The sequence below is a fragment of the Crassostrea angulata genome, chromosome 3 (genome assembly GCF_025612915.1).
Source record: "Crassostrea angulata isolate pt1a10 chromosome 3, ASM2561291v2, whole genome shotgun sequence".
NCBI lineage: Eukaryota > Metazoa > Mollusca > Bivalvia > Ostreida > Ostreidae > Magallana > Magallana angulata.
In genome coordinates, this window is record NC_069113.1 from 26,614,283 (window position 1) to 26,636,316 (window position 22,034).

General features: G+C 34.6%; 3 protein-coding genes and 2 non-coding genes across 5 annotated transcripts; 3 read left to right on the top strand and 2 right to left on the bottom strand.

Moving 5' to 3' along the window:
* Positions 1-171: 171 nt before the first annotated feature.
* On the bottom strand, positions 172-9,314 carry LOC128177256 (gamma-tubulin complex component 4-like). The gene is made up of 16 exons (XM_052843902.1): positions 9,151-9,314; positions 8,263-8,398; positions 7,097-7,266; positions 6,848-6,904; positions 6,382-6,461; positions 5,939-6,134; positions 5,512-5,683; positions 5,023-5,147; positions 4,447-4,603; positions 3,998-4,102; positions 3,667-3,781; positions 3,162-3,339; positions 1,953-2,087; positions 1,393-1,509; positions 798-937; positions 172-273 (listed from the first exon to the last, which is right to left on the bottom strand). Exons 1-16 carry the CDS (start codon positions 9,223-9,225, stop codon positions 267-269), a joined length of 1,965 nt encoding a protein of 654 aa, XP_052699862.1. The 5' UTR covers positions 9,226-9,314; the 3' UTR covers positions 172-266.
* A 120-nt stretch (positions 9,315-9,434) lies between these two features.
* Positions 9,435-13,172, top strand: LOC128177257 (60S ribosomal protein L4-like). Its single transcript, XM_052843903.1, has 9 exons — positions 9,435-9,563; positions 9,866-10,034; positions 10,314-10,559; positions 11,404-11,528; positions 11,708-11,837; positions 12,064-12,220; positions 12,327-12,410; positions 12,532-12,694; positions 12,982-13,172. The coding sequence occupies exons 1-9, from the start codon at positions 9,561-9,563 to the stop codon at positions 13,054-13,056; spliced, it is 1,152 nt and encodes a 383-aa protein (XP_052699863.1). The 5' UTR covers positions 9,435-9,560; the 3' UTR covers positions 13,057-13,172.
* Positions 10,595-10,665, top strand: LOC128179109 (small nucleolar RNA SNORD18). The gene has a single exon (XR_008243042.1). It is a non-coding gene; the product is annotated as a small nucleolar RNA SNORD18 (small nucleolar RNA).
* LOC128179108 (small nucleolar RNA SNORD18) lies at positions 11,258-11,327 on the top strand. The gene has a single exon (XR_008243041.1). It is a non-coding gene; the product is annotated as a small nucleolar RNA SNORD18 (small nucleolar RNA).
* A 2,845-nt stretch (positions 13,173-16,017) lies between the features above and the next one.
* On the bottom strand, positions 16,018-20,470 carry LOC128175169 (uncharacterized). The gene is made up of 4 exons (XM_052840607.1): positions 19,562-20,470; positions 18,599-18,724; positions 17,238-17,367; positions 16,018-16,163 (listed from the first exon to the last, which is right to left on the bottom strand). The coding sequence occupies exons 1-4, from the start codon at positions 19,911-19,913 to the stop codon at positions 16,118-16,120; spliced, it is 654 nt and encodes a 217-aa protein (XP_052696567.1). The 5' UTR covers positions 19,914-20,470; the 3' UTR covers positions 16,018-16,117.
* Between the last annotated feature and the right edge of the window lie 1,564 nt (positions 20,471-22,034).

The following is a 22,034-nucleotide window of genomic DNA, read 5'->3' on the forward strand; positions in this document are numbered from 1 at the left end:
GCCAACTCTTTAAAGAATGTAATTGTTTTTAACAAAATGTAATGAACAAAATGTTTTTCCTTTCTGAGAATCGAAACGTCATCAACTGGTTAATAAGATTTTTCTGAAGTTTACGGTAGTAATCTTCATTATGTAAGGAAATCTTTCTGTTTGGCAAATATCAGAGGACTCTTAATTGTATAAAAGTTTAATAACAATAGAATAACAAAGTTACATCTGCACTATAATACGATCCAAAAGATCTTGTTGAATGGCGTAGGTTTCCATCAGTAACTGAAAGTAAAAAAAAATTGAATATATATACATGTATATATATTATACATATATATAAATCTTCAATATTTTTATAAATCATTGTTTATCCACATTATTGAGTTTAAAATTTTTAATAAAAACATTTCTTTTAAAATTAAAAACACAAACACAAACTCTTTTGAAAAAAGGTAAAAAAAGCAAGACTCTCTATACCTCCCTTAAAAAAAGAATTAGATGCAAGACTCTTTCTTATAGAGTTTGATGGTTGTGGCCAATTTAGACTACTGAGTTATTAAATTCCTTAAGAAGAGTTTGGTATAATGATAAAGGATAGCATTCAATTTTTAAAGCCTAAGTAAAGGAGTTTTTTTCTTTCATATTTGTTATAGTTTAGAGCTAAACAAATTATATTAAACAATGCAAGGTAGATCTGATGGGTAATTTGTTTACCACACAGCCTCCTTAAAAAAACCCCACTCAATTCTCTCTCTCCTCTCTCTCTCTCTCTCTCTCTCTCTCTCTCTCTCTGGGACCCCCCTTACCTGCCCAGTTGTCCCCCGGCCACTGAGAAATAGTGGTTATAATCCAGACGTAACAGGAGCTGAGCCAGGTGGGGGCTGGCATTGTGGCTCCGTACGCTAGACAGCACAGTAAACAACAGATTGGACTGCCTCTGGAAGTTCTGGAAAACAATGGGGGTAATGTCATTTACCATCAAAGCAAGATTACTGACCCATATCTCATTTGCCCATATTGCAATGATTTGCAGACAATTAACATTTTTTACAGCCTTTCAATTTCAAATTTCAAGTTCTACTTAATTTTCAACATGGTTGATACAAAATCTATTTTAGAGTCTTACACTATTTACGGTATGCCTAAACATTCAGATACAGTCAATATCAGTTTCAGTTTCTGAAAATAAAACCCAATCATGGTAATTGACATTGGTGATTTTATCTTTTCTTCATCACCTGTGGGAAAACTTGCCAAAATATTGTCATATGTCAGACACCGACATTTGATATAGATTTTTGTCTATCATGAGTGAAAAATAAAATCGGCCCAGGTATGAAACCTGACAATGGGTACTGTTCTTGACAGCATGTAAAACATACATGTACATTACTTTCTAACCTTTGCAATAAACTGTAGGTGAGAGAGTTCCCCCTGGGAGAGAGGAGAGGAACAGTTGACCAGGAGTTTACTGAACTGACTACACTGCTCCAGGATTTCGTGAAGACATCGGGAAACCTTAAAAGTCAAGGTCAAGATGATCAAACAATGAAAAATTGCCCAGGGAAGAATTGCACAGATATACATAATCATATAATGTCAAAACTTTCATCAATCTATATTTTTTAAGGATCTGCTATACTAGTCAGAAAAAAAGCCTGCATTATAAAACTATTCATATGACATTCAATCTATAAGAAGAGCAGGTTCCTTTGATATATTGGTTGCGAAACACATTTACAATGAAAGAATTAACTAGCTCTTTGATTCACATGCATCAATTAACAGCTGACTTAGAACTTGTATCTAAGTAAATAGATGACCAGAGAAATATTCGTAAATTTTACAAAAACTTTTCAAATCTTGGATGTGTGTATAGTTTTAATCAGTAAATTTATTTATAAGATTTAAGTATTACTGTGAAATATTTACCAAAGAAACAAATCTGAATTGATACTTACGGCTTTCATGTGTACAAAGCCTTGTGAGAGCAGGGCAGAGAGGAACTGGTCATGTGCTAGCTTCACCTGCTCAAAGTCTCGGGTGGAGGTTAACTTGTCCATGAAGGTGCTGAACTGACTCTCTATCACATCAACCTAAAAGCAAACTTAGAGTTTTTCAATAAGACCTAAAATACTTCCTTTTTACTAAAACAAACCACGTTAATGGGAGCAAATGGCTCAGTAATTATAGGTGATAAGTTAATAACCAAAAGGTCATTGATTTGAGCCCCATTGTGGTCACTTGATGATGTGTGTTGTGACCCCTAGACAATGCACATAATGTACATTGTCTCAGTCCATCCATCTGCAACTGGGTACAGGCTTACGATGGAGATAAAAGCTGCAGTGGACAGGTGTCCCACCAAGGGGGAGTGAATGACTCATAAAACCCTAAAAATGGAGGTAATCATAGGCTTTATATGCTTCATGGCTACGAGCAGGTTCTAATTAACTTTGTTAATGACGATGTGACATTAACTTTTATCAAGAAGCCGAAGGTCAGGGTCACATCACACCTTTCAATTATGAGCCTCTCATGATTTTTGTATAAAAAGTTATGAACAAAGCACAAAAGAAGGGCAGACACAGATAGACATGATCCCTATTATAACCCCTAAAACAGTGTAACATAATAGTCTTTGAAGATGCTCGTGAATAACATGGACGTGTTCTCATTCACAAATTCTATCCAGAATGACACTCTATGAAATATGCATTTTATTGGATGGTGTTCCGCAGGCAGCTTTTGTTGTAATGCATATTGAATGCACTCTCAATATAATCATTTCCCCTAATTTTGTTGACTTTGAACACGAAATCCAGAATGCATTTCTAATGCATGCCCAGCAGCTTGGCAGCTGAACAATATTTCAAAAAACTTCAAACCTATTGACTTCTATCAACCCAATTATTCATAAGGGTCATCCACTTGCCTTAGACTAACAGAGTACGACAACTACCGAGAAAATAACATGGCATTGGTAGATACTTTTTGGAAAACAATATGTTTTGACTTTTGAATGAGGGCATACCAATAAATGACAAATGTAAATGAGCCAGAAACAAAGATAACAATCTCTTTAATTTCATCTTTGAATTCTTAGTAGAAAAAAAATTCAAGAAAATTTCATGATGAGCGCTGGTGACGAAAACTTAGAAAATCCTGACCTGTAAATAGTATTGTAGGTTGTCTACTAAGAAGGCCATATGTGTTCGGAGCTGCCATTTGGCCACCTCCTCCTGATTGGACGGTTTCTGTTTGTACTGCATCTGTAGTGTCCAGCAATGCTGGATGTCTATCTGTGCACGCTTCACGGCCAACAGGAACCGAAAGAGTCGGTTGTACCTATCATACAAACATTTCACTAAAAAAATGGTGACTCTTCATTTGTAACATACTAGGTCTTTTCTTTTTTTATCAACTTTTCATTTGGTTGAAAATGCACATACATGCCCTTTATGCAAGGAAAATTCTCAATGAAGAACACTTTTTTATCAATAATGAAAAAGGCTTCTGAAGTTATATTCTTATAATGTTATAGTATCCTACAGATATAGAGCTGCATTTATTACTTAATTACAAATATATGTTTCTCTTTAATTGAAATAAAATTGCCAAGCAGAAATGTATCCCGAGATTGTTTATAGTGCATGTTTTAACCACAAATCTTACTTTTCCAGAACAGAGGGAGTAAGAAGGATGTGCAATGGCCATTGAACCGTGTAAGACAATCCGAGGCTGTTCCAACCACACTCCACTGTTTGGCCACTAGCAGAACTGTCACTCTCTGTGAATAGAATTCTTGTTAATTATTCAAAATAGGACAAGAAAATAAGAATGGCTATAAATATAGGGGAAAAAAATTCAACAAAGAAAATAGAAAAGTCATGATAAAAAAAACCACATTGTTAATCATTAATTCATCAATGAGCCTGATAAATATGGTGTCTTTCATGAGAAATTCTCTGTGAAAATGCATGGATAAATGAACCAAAGAAGTTACTTTTGTCAGTGCCTTTGAACTGCACCCCTAAATGGAATCTTTGCAACAAGCTCTCATCATCAATCAGTACATTACGAGCTGCCTGATGGAAGGCCATATTTATGTCTGGAGAAGAAAACAATAATATGAAGGATGGGAGCCAAGTACATAAAAAAGCTACCATGAAAAATGATATATATTCTAATAGAGTATATGGTAATGGTCTGTGTCAGGATAGATTTGTAATTGAAGATGCAAATAAATGGCTGTTCTATAACGATTTTACACTATCAGAGATACATAATGACTTCTTTGTTTGCATTAAATTCTTATTCACTAAAACTTCTAGATGTATTCACACTTCAATTGAGTATTATGTTTAGCTGGTCATTTACATCATGTCTAGACTATTAATTAATACATGCACTATTTTCCTAGGTAAGACCAATTCATTTTCATCAAGTTGTTACCATGTTCTGTAGTGTTGACTGGTGGTCCCCTCAGGAGCCCCTGTGTTTGATCAATGAAAGCTAAAAATAGCTCTCCACGCCCCAGTAAAAAGAAGTCTTTGATGATGCGTAACTCTCCAGCAAGGTTGGCATCCTCCACCACAAGTATGTACAGATGCTGCAAAATTTGTAGAAGATAGGTTATCAGCAATCTCCATTTTACATCCTTCAATTGGCATAATATTTATGGAACAATTTATTTTTTTAAAATGTAATCCAAGAAGTGGACATTTTCTAACTTCTATTGAGCCTAGTAATATAATTCTGATGTCACGTAACATGGCCCTCAAAGAGTCTTTGTCATATCTTTCTGGGCTTTATTTTATCGTAGAGATCTGTATTTTAATCAAATTGTCTTTCAGATAAAAATTCTTTGAGTATAACAAGTTTAAAGATATGACTACATGAAATATGAACAAGATTTTCGAAACTTTATCAAAAAACACTACAAAACCTACAATCTAAATTTTTTTTAAAGGAATAAAACAGTAAAAACCAGTGAAAAAAAAGCCCTCTGAATCTATTTTAATCAATTACCTCTGCCACATGTGTTCTTATTTTGTCAATCAGAGACTCGAATGCCATGGCGTTGAACTCTTCCTCCTGGGACAGTTCATGGAGGTCCTTGGCAAAATCCTCCTCCTTATTCTTTAATATGCTTCCTACATTGAAGGGGAAAAACCATAGATTTTAAAGGACTTTATTAAAGTAAATTCTATGAAAATGTTAAAAAAAAATTCCTAATTTGTTCAGCCTTGTTACCAAAGAAGAATAACTCTATGTACCTTTCTTCTAATAGTCACAATGAAAAACTTCAATTACATGTAATTTGTAGGCTATGAGACTTCGTAGATAGATGTAAAACTTATCTTTGTTTTTAGTTTTACTGATACAAAATACCGGGAAAATAAGAACTTTTGGAGAACGAAACAATGGTGTGGTATAAAACACTATTCATAAATGGGAAATTGTTGTACCAACGACAGTTTAAACTTTGAAATAAATTAAAGTCCACTTGTCTCCTACCTTTGTCAAGAGAGTTTGGTTTCTTCTCATTTTCGAACATCTGTACAGACTCCCCAACGAACAAGATTTTGTTGGCCACCCTTACCGGGATATAACAGGGCAGTAAATCGGCCCTCAGGGCAAATCTGTGTAGATTGGAGCTGATCTCAAACGTGTTCAGGGACAGGATTTTCTGTAATTCAAATCATTCAATCATCAGTATTATTCCAAGTAACATAGTAAACAAATTCCTCAAAAAATTTACAATTCAAGATAAAAATTCTACTCCAAGCTAATGAGGGATTTGATATATCTTCATGCAAAGCTCTTCTTCTTCTGAAGATTTACACGGTTTAAAAATGGCCACGACCTTCCAGCCCTCTTTAAATGGGAAATATGACTAAATATCAAAACTCCATGGGTAAAAACATATATATAAGTAACCCACCTGCAGCTGCCTCCCAGTGACTCCTAGAATGGGCAGTTCATCGTCCTCTTCCTCCTGGGGTGGTAAGGTGCTGACATTCCCCGAGTCCTCGCTGTTAACTTGTACAAAGAATTCCTGGTATGGGTCATTGAGACAGCCATACAGGAGCCAGGAACATAGCTGTTTGTACAGCAGGCCATGACACACAAACAGGATCCTGGGAAGAAATATTGGATACTGTAGAGTATAACAGGGCTAGGTTCAAGATCATAGCAACTTCATAGCTCTCCAAAGCGGCTGTAATCTTGAGCATTATGATAGCTAAACTGTAACAAGGGTTAATTCATATAGCTTATTCTATTATGACCTATATATCTGTTTTTATGACAGCTTATCTGTAGAGCAGCTCAGAAATACAACCATTACAATATAATGGAGAAATTGTTCACTTTTAAAAATCCTACCTGTTCAATGCATTCCTGACGATAGGAAGACCACACACAGCGTTCTTATGAAGGATGTCCAGGATGTAGCAGCCATGTGCCTGTACGAATATACACATCACCTCTACTCACAATTTTTAAATTACAGTATATGAAAAGACATTTTCAGATCTTTGTGTTACATCTAATTATCATGGAAATATTTCTGCATGTTTTAAATCGTAAGATTCACTAGTGAAAATAAATTGTAAAAATTTACAATAAATAAACTGATCTTTAGTTTCTTAGGTACTGCATAATAAAGTCCAATGCTGCCTCATTTGTTATTTCAAAATTTTTGAAAAAAATTTATTCATTCCCTCTTTCAAAACTTGCAATGTTAACTAGATCTCAGTCTGCTAAATCAAATTTGTAAAACTTTTAGGTCTGAGAAAGTAATGGTTGATTTATTTTTTGTTGCCTTGCGCAAATATCCATATTCTGATACCTTGTGGCTGGTGATCTGCTCCAGAACTGAAGCTAGTGCAGGAAATAAAATGTGGTACTACAATAGATAGCATACAGGTAAAATTAATAATAGACCCAACATTGCACAGTATAAGTCAAATGACCATTCATCTACAAGGTAAAACAATTTTGTGTAAGTGTACCGGTAGTCTTTATACATGCAAGGATCACAGTATATTAAACAAATCCTTTTTCTCCTGAAATAGTCAAGCAAAATTCTAGTAATTACCTCCTGTAGGAAACTGACGAGATGTGTGACAGGCAGGTGTTCGTCACTGAGCACGTCCATTTCAAGCTTACGTAGGATGATGCGGTAGTTTTCTAGGACCCTGTCGAGACCTCGACAGAAAGATTTCAGGTACAATCCATGAATATCATCTGTTGTACATGGGCCACTGACTGAAATATACATATTTTAATTTTAGAATATCTACCGGTATTGTAAAAGACTTAAACTTCATATGTCAATAAAAATCTTAATCTAGATGGTCTAACCCCAATCACTGCTTTCATCATGACTAAATCTTAAGATCGTGAGAACCCTGAGTGAAAGGACAATCAAGTCTATTCAACACTATTTCTTTTTTAATGCTCATACTTTATAAAAAGTATTATCTTTTAAGTTTCTTGTACATTTATGACAAAAACTACAGGGGTAATTGGTTTGACTGATTTTACAGTCCAGTCATGTGTAAATAATCATTCTTTCACTACAGATAGTGCAATGTACTTGGCCTTTTTAGTTCAAGCCATTGTATGATGACAAGATGAACTTCATTAATTGTGAAATGTCTACAGAAATAAAGAATATTTAAAGAGGCATCTTCGCTAGCCAAGGGTTAACGATCCACTCTGCTCCTCCACAACCCTTAGCAGATTTAGCAATTGTTTTCAGAAAAGCACAGCTCCTTCTATCAATTGATTTAATTGAAACAATTAAAAGGTATTGGACGAACTGGTCTTGAAAAAAACAAGAATAATTTTTTTAAAACACATATATTTGAAATTAAATGTATAAATTTTAAGTTATTCATTAATCATGTAAAATTGTAACAATAGTTTTATTTAAGTTTTGTATGAAAACAACAAACTCAATCACCAATTACGGTACTACATTCCATGCGATCGCCTGACTTTGCAACTACCGGTAATCACATTCTATTGTGTGAGTTTTGATTTTGTCGGCTTAATCTGCTAAGGGTTGTAGAGGAGCAATGTGGATCATAAACCATTGGCTAGCGAAGATGATAAGGAGGCTATATATAAGAGAGAAATGTAATAGTTAAGGCTTGACAGGGGATCTACATTTGATTCCTGTTCAAGCCATTTATTTTATAATATCTCATTACTCATTCCTCCTTTACTACTGCTTTGGAGCATAAAATAATTTGTTACCTGAATTCTTAATACTTAATGTTCCTCCATATTTCTGAATGAAGTCGTTGAAATCTTTGTAGTAAGTTCCTAGTTTGCATAGTCTGTTCAGTAAATCTACCTCTGATGGACAAAGGAACGGAAGATCACTGGCAACCTTAATTAAAACATGAAAGCTATGGTCCATATTTCACATTCATACTTTCATCTAATTGATCTAAACAGGTTGGAACCAATCAACCGAAAGGGTTATACCGGTAATATCCTGTTTGAATTATAATGTACATGTATATCCGGTAATATTGGCAATGATCTAATTTTTCGCTTTTTTTGCAATCACTTTTACCAGGGACGTATATACGTCCCTGCTTTTACATTGCAAAATATTTCATACACAGAAATAATATTTGGTGTTGTTTGCCTGTAGACAGATATAGTACAATCACTAGATTAAGCGGCCACGTAGCTTGATTTACCTACATAGCTTTATTTATGTATCTAGTGATTGCACTGGACCTGAAAGAAACATACATTATGCAGCAGGGTATTGCAATTAACAGCGATTAACATAGATAACCAGATATTGGTACTAACCTGCTACACTGAGACATAAAACCACACATGGCGAATAATCATGTACAGAATTATTTATTCACATATCCATAATTAAACTTATTTTACCAGAGACATAAATAACAGTGTTGTTATTTTATGTCTCTGATTTTACATACCAAGGCATGCAAAACTAGCTGCAGGTCTGTAGCTCCCTGAACCTGGGACAGGTCGTCCATCCGAATTTCTTTCAGAATGGGAGCTACAGACCTGCAGTTAGCAATAAACATCAGAACATATGATGTCTATATTTATTAATATTTACGACATCAAGTATCTCATTTATATCAAGTAAACCTTAATTTCCCCATGGTCATTTTTGAAAATTCCTCCACAGTGTCCCGACAAAGCAAATAGTACTTCATGAAGCATTTTCTACAACATAAATATCAAGAGATTTACATGTCCTGGCAAATTCGGAATAGCCGCCACTATTGACATGATAGATGGCGCTCTGTCCCAAAATGGTATTTCCGGCATTTAGTAATATAAAATATAATCCATTAGCACATAATTTTATTTTATGTACAAAAATGGTTGTTGGAAGCATTGATTGTACATCCTGCTAAATTTGGTAATTTTCTTTGACAAATATTGATTTTTATTCTTTATAAAATTATATGCAAATTGTATCCATCCACCAAAAGTAGGTCCTTTTCCGATCACACCGGGTTCCGCGAACACGTGTTAAATTTTGTCGCGTAAAAATGGTAAGTTGTGAAGCTCTTGTGGATTAAATTCGCATGAAATGTGATTTTGATAATACGTTGACCAATTTTTTATGCAAGGATATGAGCTCTTCGAAGATTTTGAACCATTGGCTGTATTTTTATTCATAGTAATTTAAAAGGTTGGGGGGGGGGGGGGTGTGGAAGCAGTTCCTATATATATTCACAGAAAAAAGAATGCTGTTTCTGATTGCCTGGGTTTGGTTTTCAATGAATACATATTTGCGTATGTACATAATGTTTGTTACATGACTGTAGATACGTGTGTTATTTTTTTTAAATAGGCAGCCAGGCCACTGATTAGTGTATATGGGGATAAGGGGGAGACAACCAAAAGCAATGTCACCCTGCCTGCTGTATTCCGTGCGCCCATTAGGCCAGACATTGTTGTCTTTGTTCACTCTCAGATGAGAAAGAATGCTAGACAGCCATATGCTGTCAGCGAGAAAGCAGGTATGGATTATGAAATGTTTTATCTAACTGGAAAACTGAAAGCCCTCTGGAAAATTTTGGAAGACAGTTCTTAGGGCTCCATATGTTTTCATACAGTTGCAAGACAATTTTACTGAGCACTTGTTTCTAGTTTTGTAATTGCTAAAAATGCAAAAGGTTTAGCTTCCAGTATCGTTGATATTTGAAATATCAGGGAGACTTCGAAGTCAGACCCTTCTAGTTCCAAGATATTGTGGGTACATGTATTATTTCATAGTTAAAGTTTACTATTTATTTTAGGACACCAGACTTCTGCTGAATCATGGGGAACTGGAAGAGCTGTGGCTCGTATTCCCCGTGTTAGGGGAGGTGGCACCCACAGGTCTGGCCAGGGAGCCTTCGGAAACATGTGCAGAGGTGGACGAATGTTTGCCCCCACCAGAACCTGGAGACGCTGGCACAGAAAAATCAACGTTAACCAGAAGAGATATGCTATCTGCTCTGCCATCGCTGCCACAGGAATCCCCGCTGTTGTCATGTCAAAAGGTAAAATTTCCATGTCCATCTTCACTGTGGATGCAAGTGTGTGATGATTGCCTTGGTCCGTGTTTCTGAAAATCTCTGATTTTAAACAATGGCATAGTCTGACACTGATCATCTGCATACATTAATTTGTCCGAAATATTTGCTTTCGTTTGTACTTATGTTCTTCTATATGAAAACCTGGCATCAATTAAGAGTTAAAATGTATCAGTGTTTTAGAGCAGTGGCAACAAGAAATGAGGTCTATACTGTATCAGCTTCTGTATTATTTTATTTAACAGAAAGTTCAATGAAATGTTATAGCAAATTTAGGCCTTGAAGCTATTGGTTTAATAGTCATTTTTGCATATTTATGTCCTTTGAAGAAGGGAGGGCATATTGCCTTTCTGTGTCGGTATGTCGGTCGATCCACCAACAGTTTCTGTTCATTTTCTTTGCAGAGGATAAACATATTAAAATGAAATTTGGTATACATGTTTATCATGATAATGTCTAGGTCAAATTTGATAATGGATAGGATTGAGCAATTTTAGACAGAGTTATGGCCGTTGGACGTAGAAAAATTCTATTTATTTGCAGTTTTTGTTCATTTTCTTGTATGGAATCAATGTAATTAATGTTCTGCATTTCAGTTTAACTCAGGTTTATAATGATATTTATTCATTTATTTCATTATGCTTCATGTACTAACTTGGATTGGAGATAAATGATGATTGCCTTGGTCCGTGTTTCTGAACACCATTGATAACAATTTAGGCAAAATCTGATAATATACCTCCATTTTACTTTGAAATGACATTTCTTGCATTATCTATCTGTTGTCACTGGCAATATGGTCACATTATAGGTCACAGAATAGAGGAAATTCCAGAGGTGCCCTTGGTGGTCAGTGACAAAGTTGAGGAGTTCAAGAAGACCAAGGAGGCTGTCGCCTTACTGAAGCGTGTCAAGGCCTGGGGAGACATCCAGAAGGTAACATCTTCATTTACTGCTTCTAGTTCTGATGTGCTGCATTTGTTAATAACAAGACTAACATCATATTTTTGGAGTTTCTCTTCTGAAAATTTATTTGCATGTTACATTCAAATCATGTCATCAGGTTTAAATTTTGTACATCTTAAAGATTTATTGAGTGCTGTTTTGAATTTTAGGTTTACAATTCTAAACGATTCAGAGCTGGCAAAGGTAAAATGAGGAACAGAAGAAGAATCCAGAAGAGAGGCCCACTTGTTATATACAACTCAGACAATGGCATTTGTAGAGCATTCAGAAATATTCCAGGTAAATTAGAATCTTGACTAGATGAGATAAGAGAAAGTTTGTGTTTAACCATACATGAGATTATGCACTCTGTTCTATGATGAATTGCCTTTGGTCCGTGTTTCTGATTTCTCTGATAACACAACAGGCACTCTTACTGACATTGACAGTTAAAATGGCATGCTAGACATAATTTAGTGTTTTGACCATTTAGAATGTTATACAATGGTATAATTTTTCCTACCAGGTATCACACTCATCAATGTATCTCGTCTGAATCTTCTAAAGATCGCTCCTGGTGGTCATGTAGGAAGATTTTGTATCTGGACAGAGTCTGCCTTCCGCAAATTGGACAAAATATATGGTTCATGGAAAAAATTAGCTGCTGATAAAAAAGATTACAAGTAAGGTTTACTTCATAATTATAAAAGTTCTGGAGTTTTGTTTAATGGCAGTAAATGTATGAATGAATGTTACACATATTATAAACTGTACCATTTCTATTTTCAGCTTACCTAAACCCAAGATGACTAATTCAGATTTATCAAGACTGTTGAAGAGTGATGAAATTCAGTCTGCTTTACGTTTACCCAAGTAAGACTTGATCATCATGCTGTGATAAAAGAATTGAAATTAGACAGTACCCATTATGCTGAAAGTTTTATGAATTGCTTTCTTAAATTGTTACAGTAAACATGAAAATGTTTGTTTACAGGAGGGATAATAATAGAAGAAGAGTGCTTAAGAAGAATCCATTAAAGAATCCTAGAGTTATGAACCATCTTAATCCCTACAGTAAAGTAATGAGAAAAGCCGCTCAGAATGTGGAGGCCATCCGCAAAGCTTCTCGTCAGGCCAAGCTGGATGCCAAGCGTGGAGTAAGTTATCATTGTAGTGATTTGTAGTTTGAGAACAAGATATATTCCCTATATATTGCTGATGAGGAAAAATAGCTTTCCAATGTTTACTGAGGATAACGCACGTCAGACTGAGGCAATATTTAAACAGAGAAAAGACCCCAATATATTTTTGTGAATGAATATTGTTTGATGTTACAATCATTGTGCCATTCTACTTGTTCATATTTTATTAGCCAAATAACACACACTACACTTATAAAAAAAATTCAAATCTTGTGCATTGTTAATTTTAACGTGAATTGTAGATCAAAACAGAGGCCAAGCCACCTGCAAAGAAAGCAGCAAAGGCCAAAAAGACAGCAAAGCCAGCAAAGAAATAGACAGAGCAAATACTTGACAACAAGGTCTCCTTTCCTAATGACTGCATCTTAAATATGACTGTCAAAAAGGCATGTGATTGTATCATGTTGTCAAAATAAAGTCTCTGATCACCTTGTTCTGGACTCTTTTCTTGGAAATGTTGAAACCTAAGAGCAAACACTTTTGCTTTAAAGAAGTATCAAAATCCATAATGTTAAGCAAGGTTTTTTGAAAGGAGATTCTAAGGCAAGTGTATACATTTAAGAGTGAAATGGTATGCCTTGATATAGATACCATTATAGATAAAAGTAAATACATAGTACATGTTACATGCTACTTGTTTTACTTTTAGATTAGGCAATAAATGTATGTCTATTTGTATGCAAAGTTATGGAAAGATGACATTACTATCATGTTTTTTTTGTATTATAATTTGATTGCTCCAAAATTTTGTAACATCTGTTGTGTTTATTATGTACTGGCCTTTGAAGCCACCAGTAAAGCAAGAATTTTTAAACTTCGACTTAGATATTACTTTTAGAGTCATTACATGTGTTCAACTTCATACTGTATTAATATCATAACCAAATGATAGTTTAAACTATAAACATTTGTTTAATTTCTGCAAATTATCAATTTCTGTGTTAAATTTTAGCAAAAATTTGGGAAAATTATCATTTCTGTTTGGGGCCCTAGATCTAAAAAAAAAAAATGGCATGTGACATGGGTCACAAATAAAATAAAGGAACAGTTTAGGTCCCTATATTTATATCTAAGTGGTTTTCGGATGATTGACATTACTATTATTTCAGGTGCCAACCTCTCTAAATCGAAGCAAGACGTACAGTTATATATGTTTGATAGCATGAAAAATCTGATGAATTTTTCTGCAAATACTCTTGATAGGGCTTATAAACAATAATCATATAAGAGATGCCCTATTTAACACCAATAAAATCGCATTTTAACGTAAATTAAGAATTATAATTAATGTCCTGTTGGTGACGGACGGGGCATTAAAACATCCTCCACTACAATACTGAAACTCAACATACTGTTTTCTCAATATAAACACAGCAAAACTATATTTTATCAAAACAACAGTATCAAAAAGCACTAAGCAATCAACATACCAATAACACAGTCTATTTCTCAACGAAAAACGATTCAATTCAAACAGTTTATATCGGATAATGAAATCTTTAATCGTGAAAACATCAACAAAGAAAGAAAGTTAGTATAAAAAATTACTAATATTGAAAGTATTCAACGAACATAACCACAATTAAATATTAATCAAGTAGCTAAAACAACAAGTATTTTTTTATTCCTTATATTTACATTTTCTACTGTCTTTGTGATTACATTACAAATCAATTTTGTAGCCTAACACCCAATAATTTCATAAGAGATGAGTGACGCAAAATGAGAGTGTCTTATAGCATAACCTAAACTTTATTGGCTGCGCCGCGTAGTAATACATACCATGTGTTACATGAAAAATAGTGGCTTTAATTTTTATGTTGTTTTAAAGTGTGAGAATTTGAAATAATATAAATGTAAGTAATAAGGTATCATTCTTTGAATATTATTAGGTGATAATTTTGGTCGGGGCGGGGTCAAATCCAATAAAATCTGAAGGGATTTATGATAGATTTCACCACGCTACGACCAAAATTATTTGCTCATAATACTCGAAGAATAATTCCTTATTCCTTCAGTAATTAAACAGATGGGATAAGGGGAAAACAACAACCGAAATGTGTAAAAAACAAAACTGGTCTCTGTTGGACAATCTGGTTACTACTGTCAACAACATAATTGGTCGAGCATCTAATATCAGGTGGTTGATGATTTGACACCCCGTATCACAACTGAAATAAACATCAAATCATGCATATGTCAATCTTATCTTCAAACTCAAATTCTGTTCATTCTACTTAACATACAGTGACTCTGACCTTAATATTGCATCTTTATATAGGGTTATCACGGGATACATCCAATCAAAGTACTGAAGTACTGAAAGCCGGACTCTTTTGGTGTGTCTTTATGCATATTGTGTAGTATAGACTGAAGATCTCTCTCTCTCTCTCTCTCTCTCTCTCTCTCTCTCTCTCTCTCTCTCATGCTTTTAATGTCGGCAAAGCTTCAGCGAGCGACCAAATTTTGTAAGCGGCTATCAACAAAAATATGTCTGTCTAGTAGAAAAAGTTCAACAGTTGCTGCCTTGAATTTTGCAACAAGCGTTATTTCCCCATTTCTTCAACGCGCAGCAAAGTAGTTAATGGAGATTCATGCGCATTGTACGTGTCCAAAATGCATAGTCTTGTTCTTAAAACACGTTATTAAGAAAACTAAAAAAGATAGATAATTCTCTGGAAAAAAAAGAAACAAAATGCCAACACTTTTGACATAACATGGCTCTTTGTGTAACTATTTGGTATAGCAGAAGTTTTTATTTTGACGCTGTTTGGTTTTTTGTTTACTTTTGAAGTTGTCCTTTTTATAGTAACATTGGCAATTTGCCTGCCTACAGCCAGGACTCAACAGCGCCCGCCTAAAAACCCTCACATCAAAGGAATGAAACAAGTCGCATCAATTGATGATGATTTCAAATGGCTCGGATCAGTTTTTTAATCCGTTGGGTTTGTCCAAAACGTCATGAACAAAACCAGGGATGTTTGCAACTGGTACCACTGTTCATCCGCTCTCAAATGTGACTTGTTTCAAACACATGCGCGTTAACATCAGCTTCTTTGACTGCATTATGATGGTCAACAACCGTTTTCTTCATCGCTGACACTCATCACAAATCGGAAACAAATCGACATACAGTTTTAATCATCTCATCAAAATAAAGAGAGAGCAATTACATTGTAATTGGAGTTGGTGAAGAGACAAGAATCTTATTTCCATTTGACTAAATGATGGTCAACATTGCTGAAACAAAATTGTGTAACCAAACAATGCTTTTATGTTCTTATTCGTTTCACTCAAACGAACATAAAATATTTATGAAATAAACACAAACTCGTGAGTAGGATGTGAAGCGCTCTGAAAGTGCAGTTTTAATTAATTTCAATATAACAAAAATTTCTTTCTTTCTAAACCAAATCTTCCACATCTACAAAATAAAATTGCAAATTTTAGACAGTGGATACATCTATATATTATGTTCTTATTCGTTTCACTCAAACGAACATAAAATATTTATGAAATAAACACAAACTCGTGAGTAGGATGTGAAGCGCTCTGAAAGTGCAGTTTTAATTAATTCGAAGATAAAGAAGAAAAGAAAACTCGCTAAATGCCAAGATTTTTTGTGACTTTAAGTTTTTCAGATAAAATTTCTTTCACATAGCCATCTTTTGCCCTATCCGACCGCCACCGCCCATGCTTTTTAAACAGTCTATCACAAACCCCTGCGGCTGCTGCAGAAGTAGCACCGCCCGTTCTTAAACTATGTACACCAAATTTTGACTTCTCAAAACCAATCTTTTCTAGTGCGTCCAATATTATCTCCCTTGCTCTTGTATATGAAATCGGACGATTATCCGTTCTAAGTCTATAAGAATTAGACTTTTTACAAAAAGACACCGATCTAAACAAGTACATGTATTGAGAAGAATGCATGTCAGCATTTGACAATCTTAAGAACTTTTCTAAGATATTTACAGGACATGTGTCACAGAATGTTCTAGCTATACAAACTTTTTGACCAGTTTTATACACATCTGTCTTGCTTTTAACAATGTTAATTTCCACACAATTATTCTGTAAACATATATCTAAATAACGAATATTTACAATTTCTGAGAATCTCAGGAACCCAGCAAAACCTAAAAAACACATACACAACGTTCTCAAATTATACAAATTGTCATTCTTTCCAAATGTAGAAACCAGGGCCTTCAAATGTTCTGGCGTAATAGGTTCTTTTTTGGTCACAGGTTTTGATGTTTCTCCGATTGTCCCCTCCTTAATATTTTTGACGAGGATAGAATCACATGGGTCTACATAGCCTGCTAGGCTATGTGCCCAGCTAATAGCATGCGCAGCTGAATGAATTTTCCCCGATGATTTGTATTGCTTTGCCAAATGAATGATATACAATGCAACGTTGGTTTCCGAAGCAGGAAGAGGAGTAATCACAGGATTAAAGCTGTTACACCATTTGCAAAGGGTGTTAAAAGCGTACCTGTATTGTTTTGCTGTGTTGTCAGCCTTGGATGTTATACAATATCGAGGTAGTTCTGATGCGAGTTCCTCAAGACGGCGATCTTTACTTTCGTTGTTAATGCCCATCCATCTGCCCACTTTAAATATATCTGAAAAATGTGTTAGTACAAACAGAACATCAATATCTTCATTTCAAATTACAATATTTGTGGTGTATCAGGACCTTCATCATCTGCAATACACCCTCTGATGTATCAGGACCATTATTCAACTGCAATACATCAACAGTTCGTATTCGCCACATATAAGCAAGAACCATAATTTAAAATAAGATGTACCTGGACCCATGTCATCTGCAATACACCTTCATTCATTACAAATTAGTAGCATCCAATCGTACCACAAGTATTCCAGAACCGAAAAATATAGAACCAAATAAGCAGTTTTTGTTCTGACCTTGAATGATTATCTCCCTTGTATCTTTAAACAATAACACGTCTTTCACATAAGTCTTATAATATAAATTTTCATCAAATAACATTGGCCAAAAAACAGCAGACGGCCAGTTTGGTACTACAAGAACACCGTAGGCCTTACAATTTAGTAAATGTTTTATGGAAGAGACTATTAAATGAATGGGAGGAACTAGCCAATTATTCTCCCCCTCCCAAGTTTTTGTAAAACAGTCTACAGCCTCTGATTCAGGATTCTAGAATTTTGAGTTGTATCTAAGCAATTTACGATTATTAAAATTTGCAAATCTGTCTACAGTGAATGGTCCGAACATTAAACTAACAAAATCAAAAAATTCTACAGTAACTTCCCAATCATCATGATCTATGATTTTACTAAGAAAATCTGCTTTGTCGTTTTCTGATCTCGGAATCCACTGAACATCAAGTGAAATTTTGCTATCGGCGCACATTTTGAAAATATTATATGCTATAACTTGTAAATGGTGCTTCATGCTACCAGAGTGTACTATTTTCTCACAACTTTGGTTATCAGTAAACCACTTCACTGTCGTTTCTTGTAATTCATTCTTAAAAGATGCCAACGCCAATTCTATGGCCTTCAACTCTCTCCATGTCGAACTCATATTTTTCTCATCATCTTTCCACATCAAATGGAACACCTTAGAATTAACTTCAACTGTATATGCACTTGATGCTGAGTTGCTTGCATCTGAATAAATGATTACATTTTTTCTCTTAACAGAATGTAAAAATCTTGTATTTTTACAAGGAATACATTTTATCCAGAAATTTAATTCTTCAAAAACTTGATCTCTATGTTTGAATAATTAATAATTTTGAGTCCCATAACTCTTTTACAGCTACTCCATAGAAGAAAATCGTGTCATTATATTACACATGTTACCCATTACTGGTGTCATGGAAATGATTTTTCCAACTACTTGTGCCAGTTCTCTCGCTGTTATATCTGGGAAACGACCAATAACTTTCTTCAAACAACAAACAGCGTCTTCTATTCGTCTATCCGGAACTGAAATGGAAAATGAATTTGAATTCCATGTTAAACCTAACCATTCAATAATTTGCGTTGGAATAAACTTTGATTTTTCTATATTGACCACCAGTCCAGTTTCTGACAATGTTTTCTGAATGAAATTAGAATCTAAAATACATTGACTCTCAGTTGAAGCAAATGCTAACCCATCATCTAGATACAATACAATCACTATACCACTTTTTCTCAAAAACTTCACCAGAGGTCTTAAACATTTAGTAAAAATAAATGGAGCTGATGAAAGACCAAATGGCAGAACTGTAAAGCAGTAATATTTATTATCCCACTGAAACCCTAGATAATTCTGATATTCTTCAGCTATATCTATATGATGGTATCCTGATTTCAGATCAAATTTTATGCAATAAAAACCCTTTTCGAAATAATCTAATGCCGTCTTCCAGTCTTCAAACTTTATTTTTTCATACTTTACGTACTTATTTAACCTACTGAGATCAAGAATCAACCTCTTTTTGTTTTTATTTTCTGCGACACTCAGGGGACTGCACACAAACGGCTGAAAAGGAACTTCTATAATACGTTTATATTTCAGCAAGTCTGAAATTTCTGAAGAAACAAATTCAACATTGTGAATGGCAGATTTGTTATTACGAAAACACATTGTAGGTGGATTTGAAACGAAAGGAATTTCATAGCCAGATTCAATAACTTTCAAAATGAATGGATTTGTACCAATTTCTCTCCATTTACCAATATTTCTTTTCAAATTGTGTTTTATCAATGAACTTTGGTTTAAATAATTGTTCTGAAAGCATTTCACCTGGCCAGCAATAGTAAAATTGCCAATATAACCTTTATACTTATCATTGACTTTGTGACTTGTTTTTGGGACAGTTGGTTTTCCAGTGTCCTGTGGAAAAACAGTTGAAGCACACGTCACTGGGCTGTGGTTGACGCCGTGCAGATTTGCCACGAAAGGGCTGTTGCTGGTATGTGAATGGCTGAAACGAAGTAGCAGAAGGCTAAGAGGAACTAAGCTGGGCTGCCGAGCCTGCCGCCGCCGCTGGGGGAGTCTTGTAGGTGCCATATGGGTGAAAACGCCTGTTCTGCCCTTGTTTTTGTTGTTGGAGGGCGCGGTTTTCCGCACTTCGAATTTTCTTCTCGTCATCCGAATTGTCCGCAATTTCTCTTGACTGGTATTCATTTACTGTTTTCCACCCGGCTGGAGAGGAATTCGAATATGTTTCTGGCGCGTTTTTAATTTTTTCCGCAAATCTTCTATGATAGTAACTGAGTCGCTATCTTTAGTGTCAAAAGCTCTTGTTTCTAGTTTATCTAGACCCTCGAGAATCTCGGCATTAAATTCGTACTGTGCACGATTCCCTTCAGATTTAATTTTCAAAATAGAATTTTCTTTTAATTTTTTAGTGATAGACTCCGACTGTTCTGCTTTGAGCTGACCTGATAAATTTTGAAACTGGGTCTGCAAAACGCCCGTGACGAGCTTCACCACATCAGCAATATCCAGTGGAGGATTTCCAGCAGCTTCTTTGAGTTTGGTTGGTTTTGCCTTTTTCTAATAAGGAAATTTCGTCGCCAGAGTCGTCCATGACAAAACGTGTCTTGACTGCACGAAAAAGAGCCTTCGAATGGCTTTACTAGTACACAATAACTTTCACGGTCATTCATAGCCCGTGCTATGAATATCAATATTGTCACCTGACTAGGTGACAATAATAACAACCAATAGGTGTAAAGAATAAACAAACACTACCACGTGTTTAAGTAACATTAATAAATACATTCATATAATGTTGCTAAACATCATATTCTCACATAACAAGACATTTCAAATCTCATGTATACTACCATTGATAGGCAAAATTGTGGTTAATTAAGTTATCAAAATCATATTCACGACATCGTCTTATTATCAACATTAATACCGAATCTTTAAAATGGAAACTTTTTTCATCAACAATAATATCAGAAAGCATACAAAGCATATCAAAATAACAAACTTCATCAAAAAGAACACGAGGTCAAATATCTGTATTTTGTAAATGATCAAATGTCTAAAAGAAAGATTTGAGTATAAAAAGATCACTGCAATGGAAAGTATTCAACAAACAAAACCACGTTTAGAAGTTAATCAAGCAGCTAAAACAACAATGTTTTATCCCCTGTTATTGACCAAATTGAATAAAGAGAATAAACAACAAGCAAATTATGCGTAAAATATGTCACAAAACTGGTCCCAGATGGCGATTATACCGTTTGTTATCAAAATCTGGTTGCATCTGTTAACAATATTGCTGGTCGAGCATCTAATATCAGGTGGTTGATGCTTTGACTTCCCGTATCACAACTGAAATAAACATCAATTCACGTACAGGCATGAAATGCAATAACCGTTTTCTTCATCGCTGACACTCATCACAAATTCGGAAACAAATCGACATACTTACAGTTTTAATCATCTCATCAAAATAAAGAGAAAACAATTAATTGGATTTGGTGAAGAGACAAGAATCTTATTTCCAAAACACCATCTCATGGAAGTTACTGACTAAATGATGGTCAACATTGCTGAAACAAAATTGTGTAACCAAACAATACTTATATATAATGTTGATAAATATCATATTCTCACATAACAAGACATTTCAAATCTCATGTATACTGTCATTGATAGGCAAAATTGTGGTTAATTAAGTTATCAAAATCATATTCACGACATTGTCTTATTATCAACATTGATACCGAATCTTTAAAATGGAAACTTTTCTTCATCAACAATAATATCAAAAAGCATTCAAAGCATATCAAAATAACAAACTTCATCGAAAAGAACAAGAGTTCAAATTTATATATATTGTAAATGATCAAATGTCTAAAAGAAAGATTTGAGTATAAAAAGATCACTGCAATGGAAAGTATTCAATAAACAAAACTACGTTTAAATGTTAATCAAGCAGCTAAAACAACAACGTTTTATCCCCTGTTATTGACAAAATTGAATAAAGAGAATAAATAACAAGCAAATTATGCGTAAAATATGTCACAAAACTGGTCCCAGATGGTGATTATACCGTTTGTTATCAAAATATGGTTGCTCCTGTTAACAATATTGTTGGTCGAGCATCTAATATCAGGTGGTTGATGCTCTGACTTCCCGTATCACAACTGAAATAAACATCAATTCACGTACAACAATGAATTACAATGAATTCATTTCTCGTCTTCAAATCAAAAACTTTACTACTTAACATCCAGTAAGTCTTACCTAAATATTGTATCCTTTTAATAGAGTTACCACGGCCTA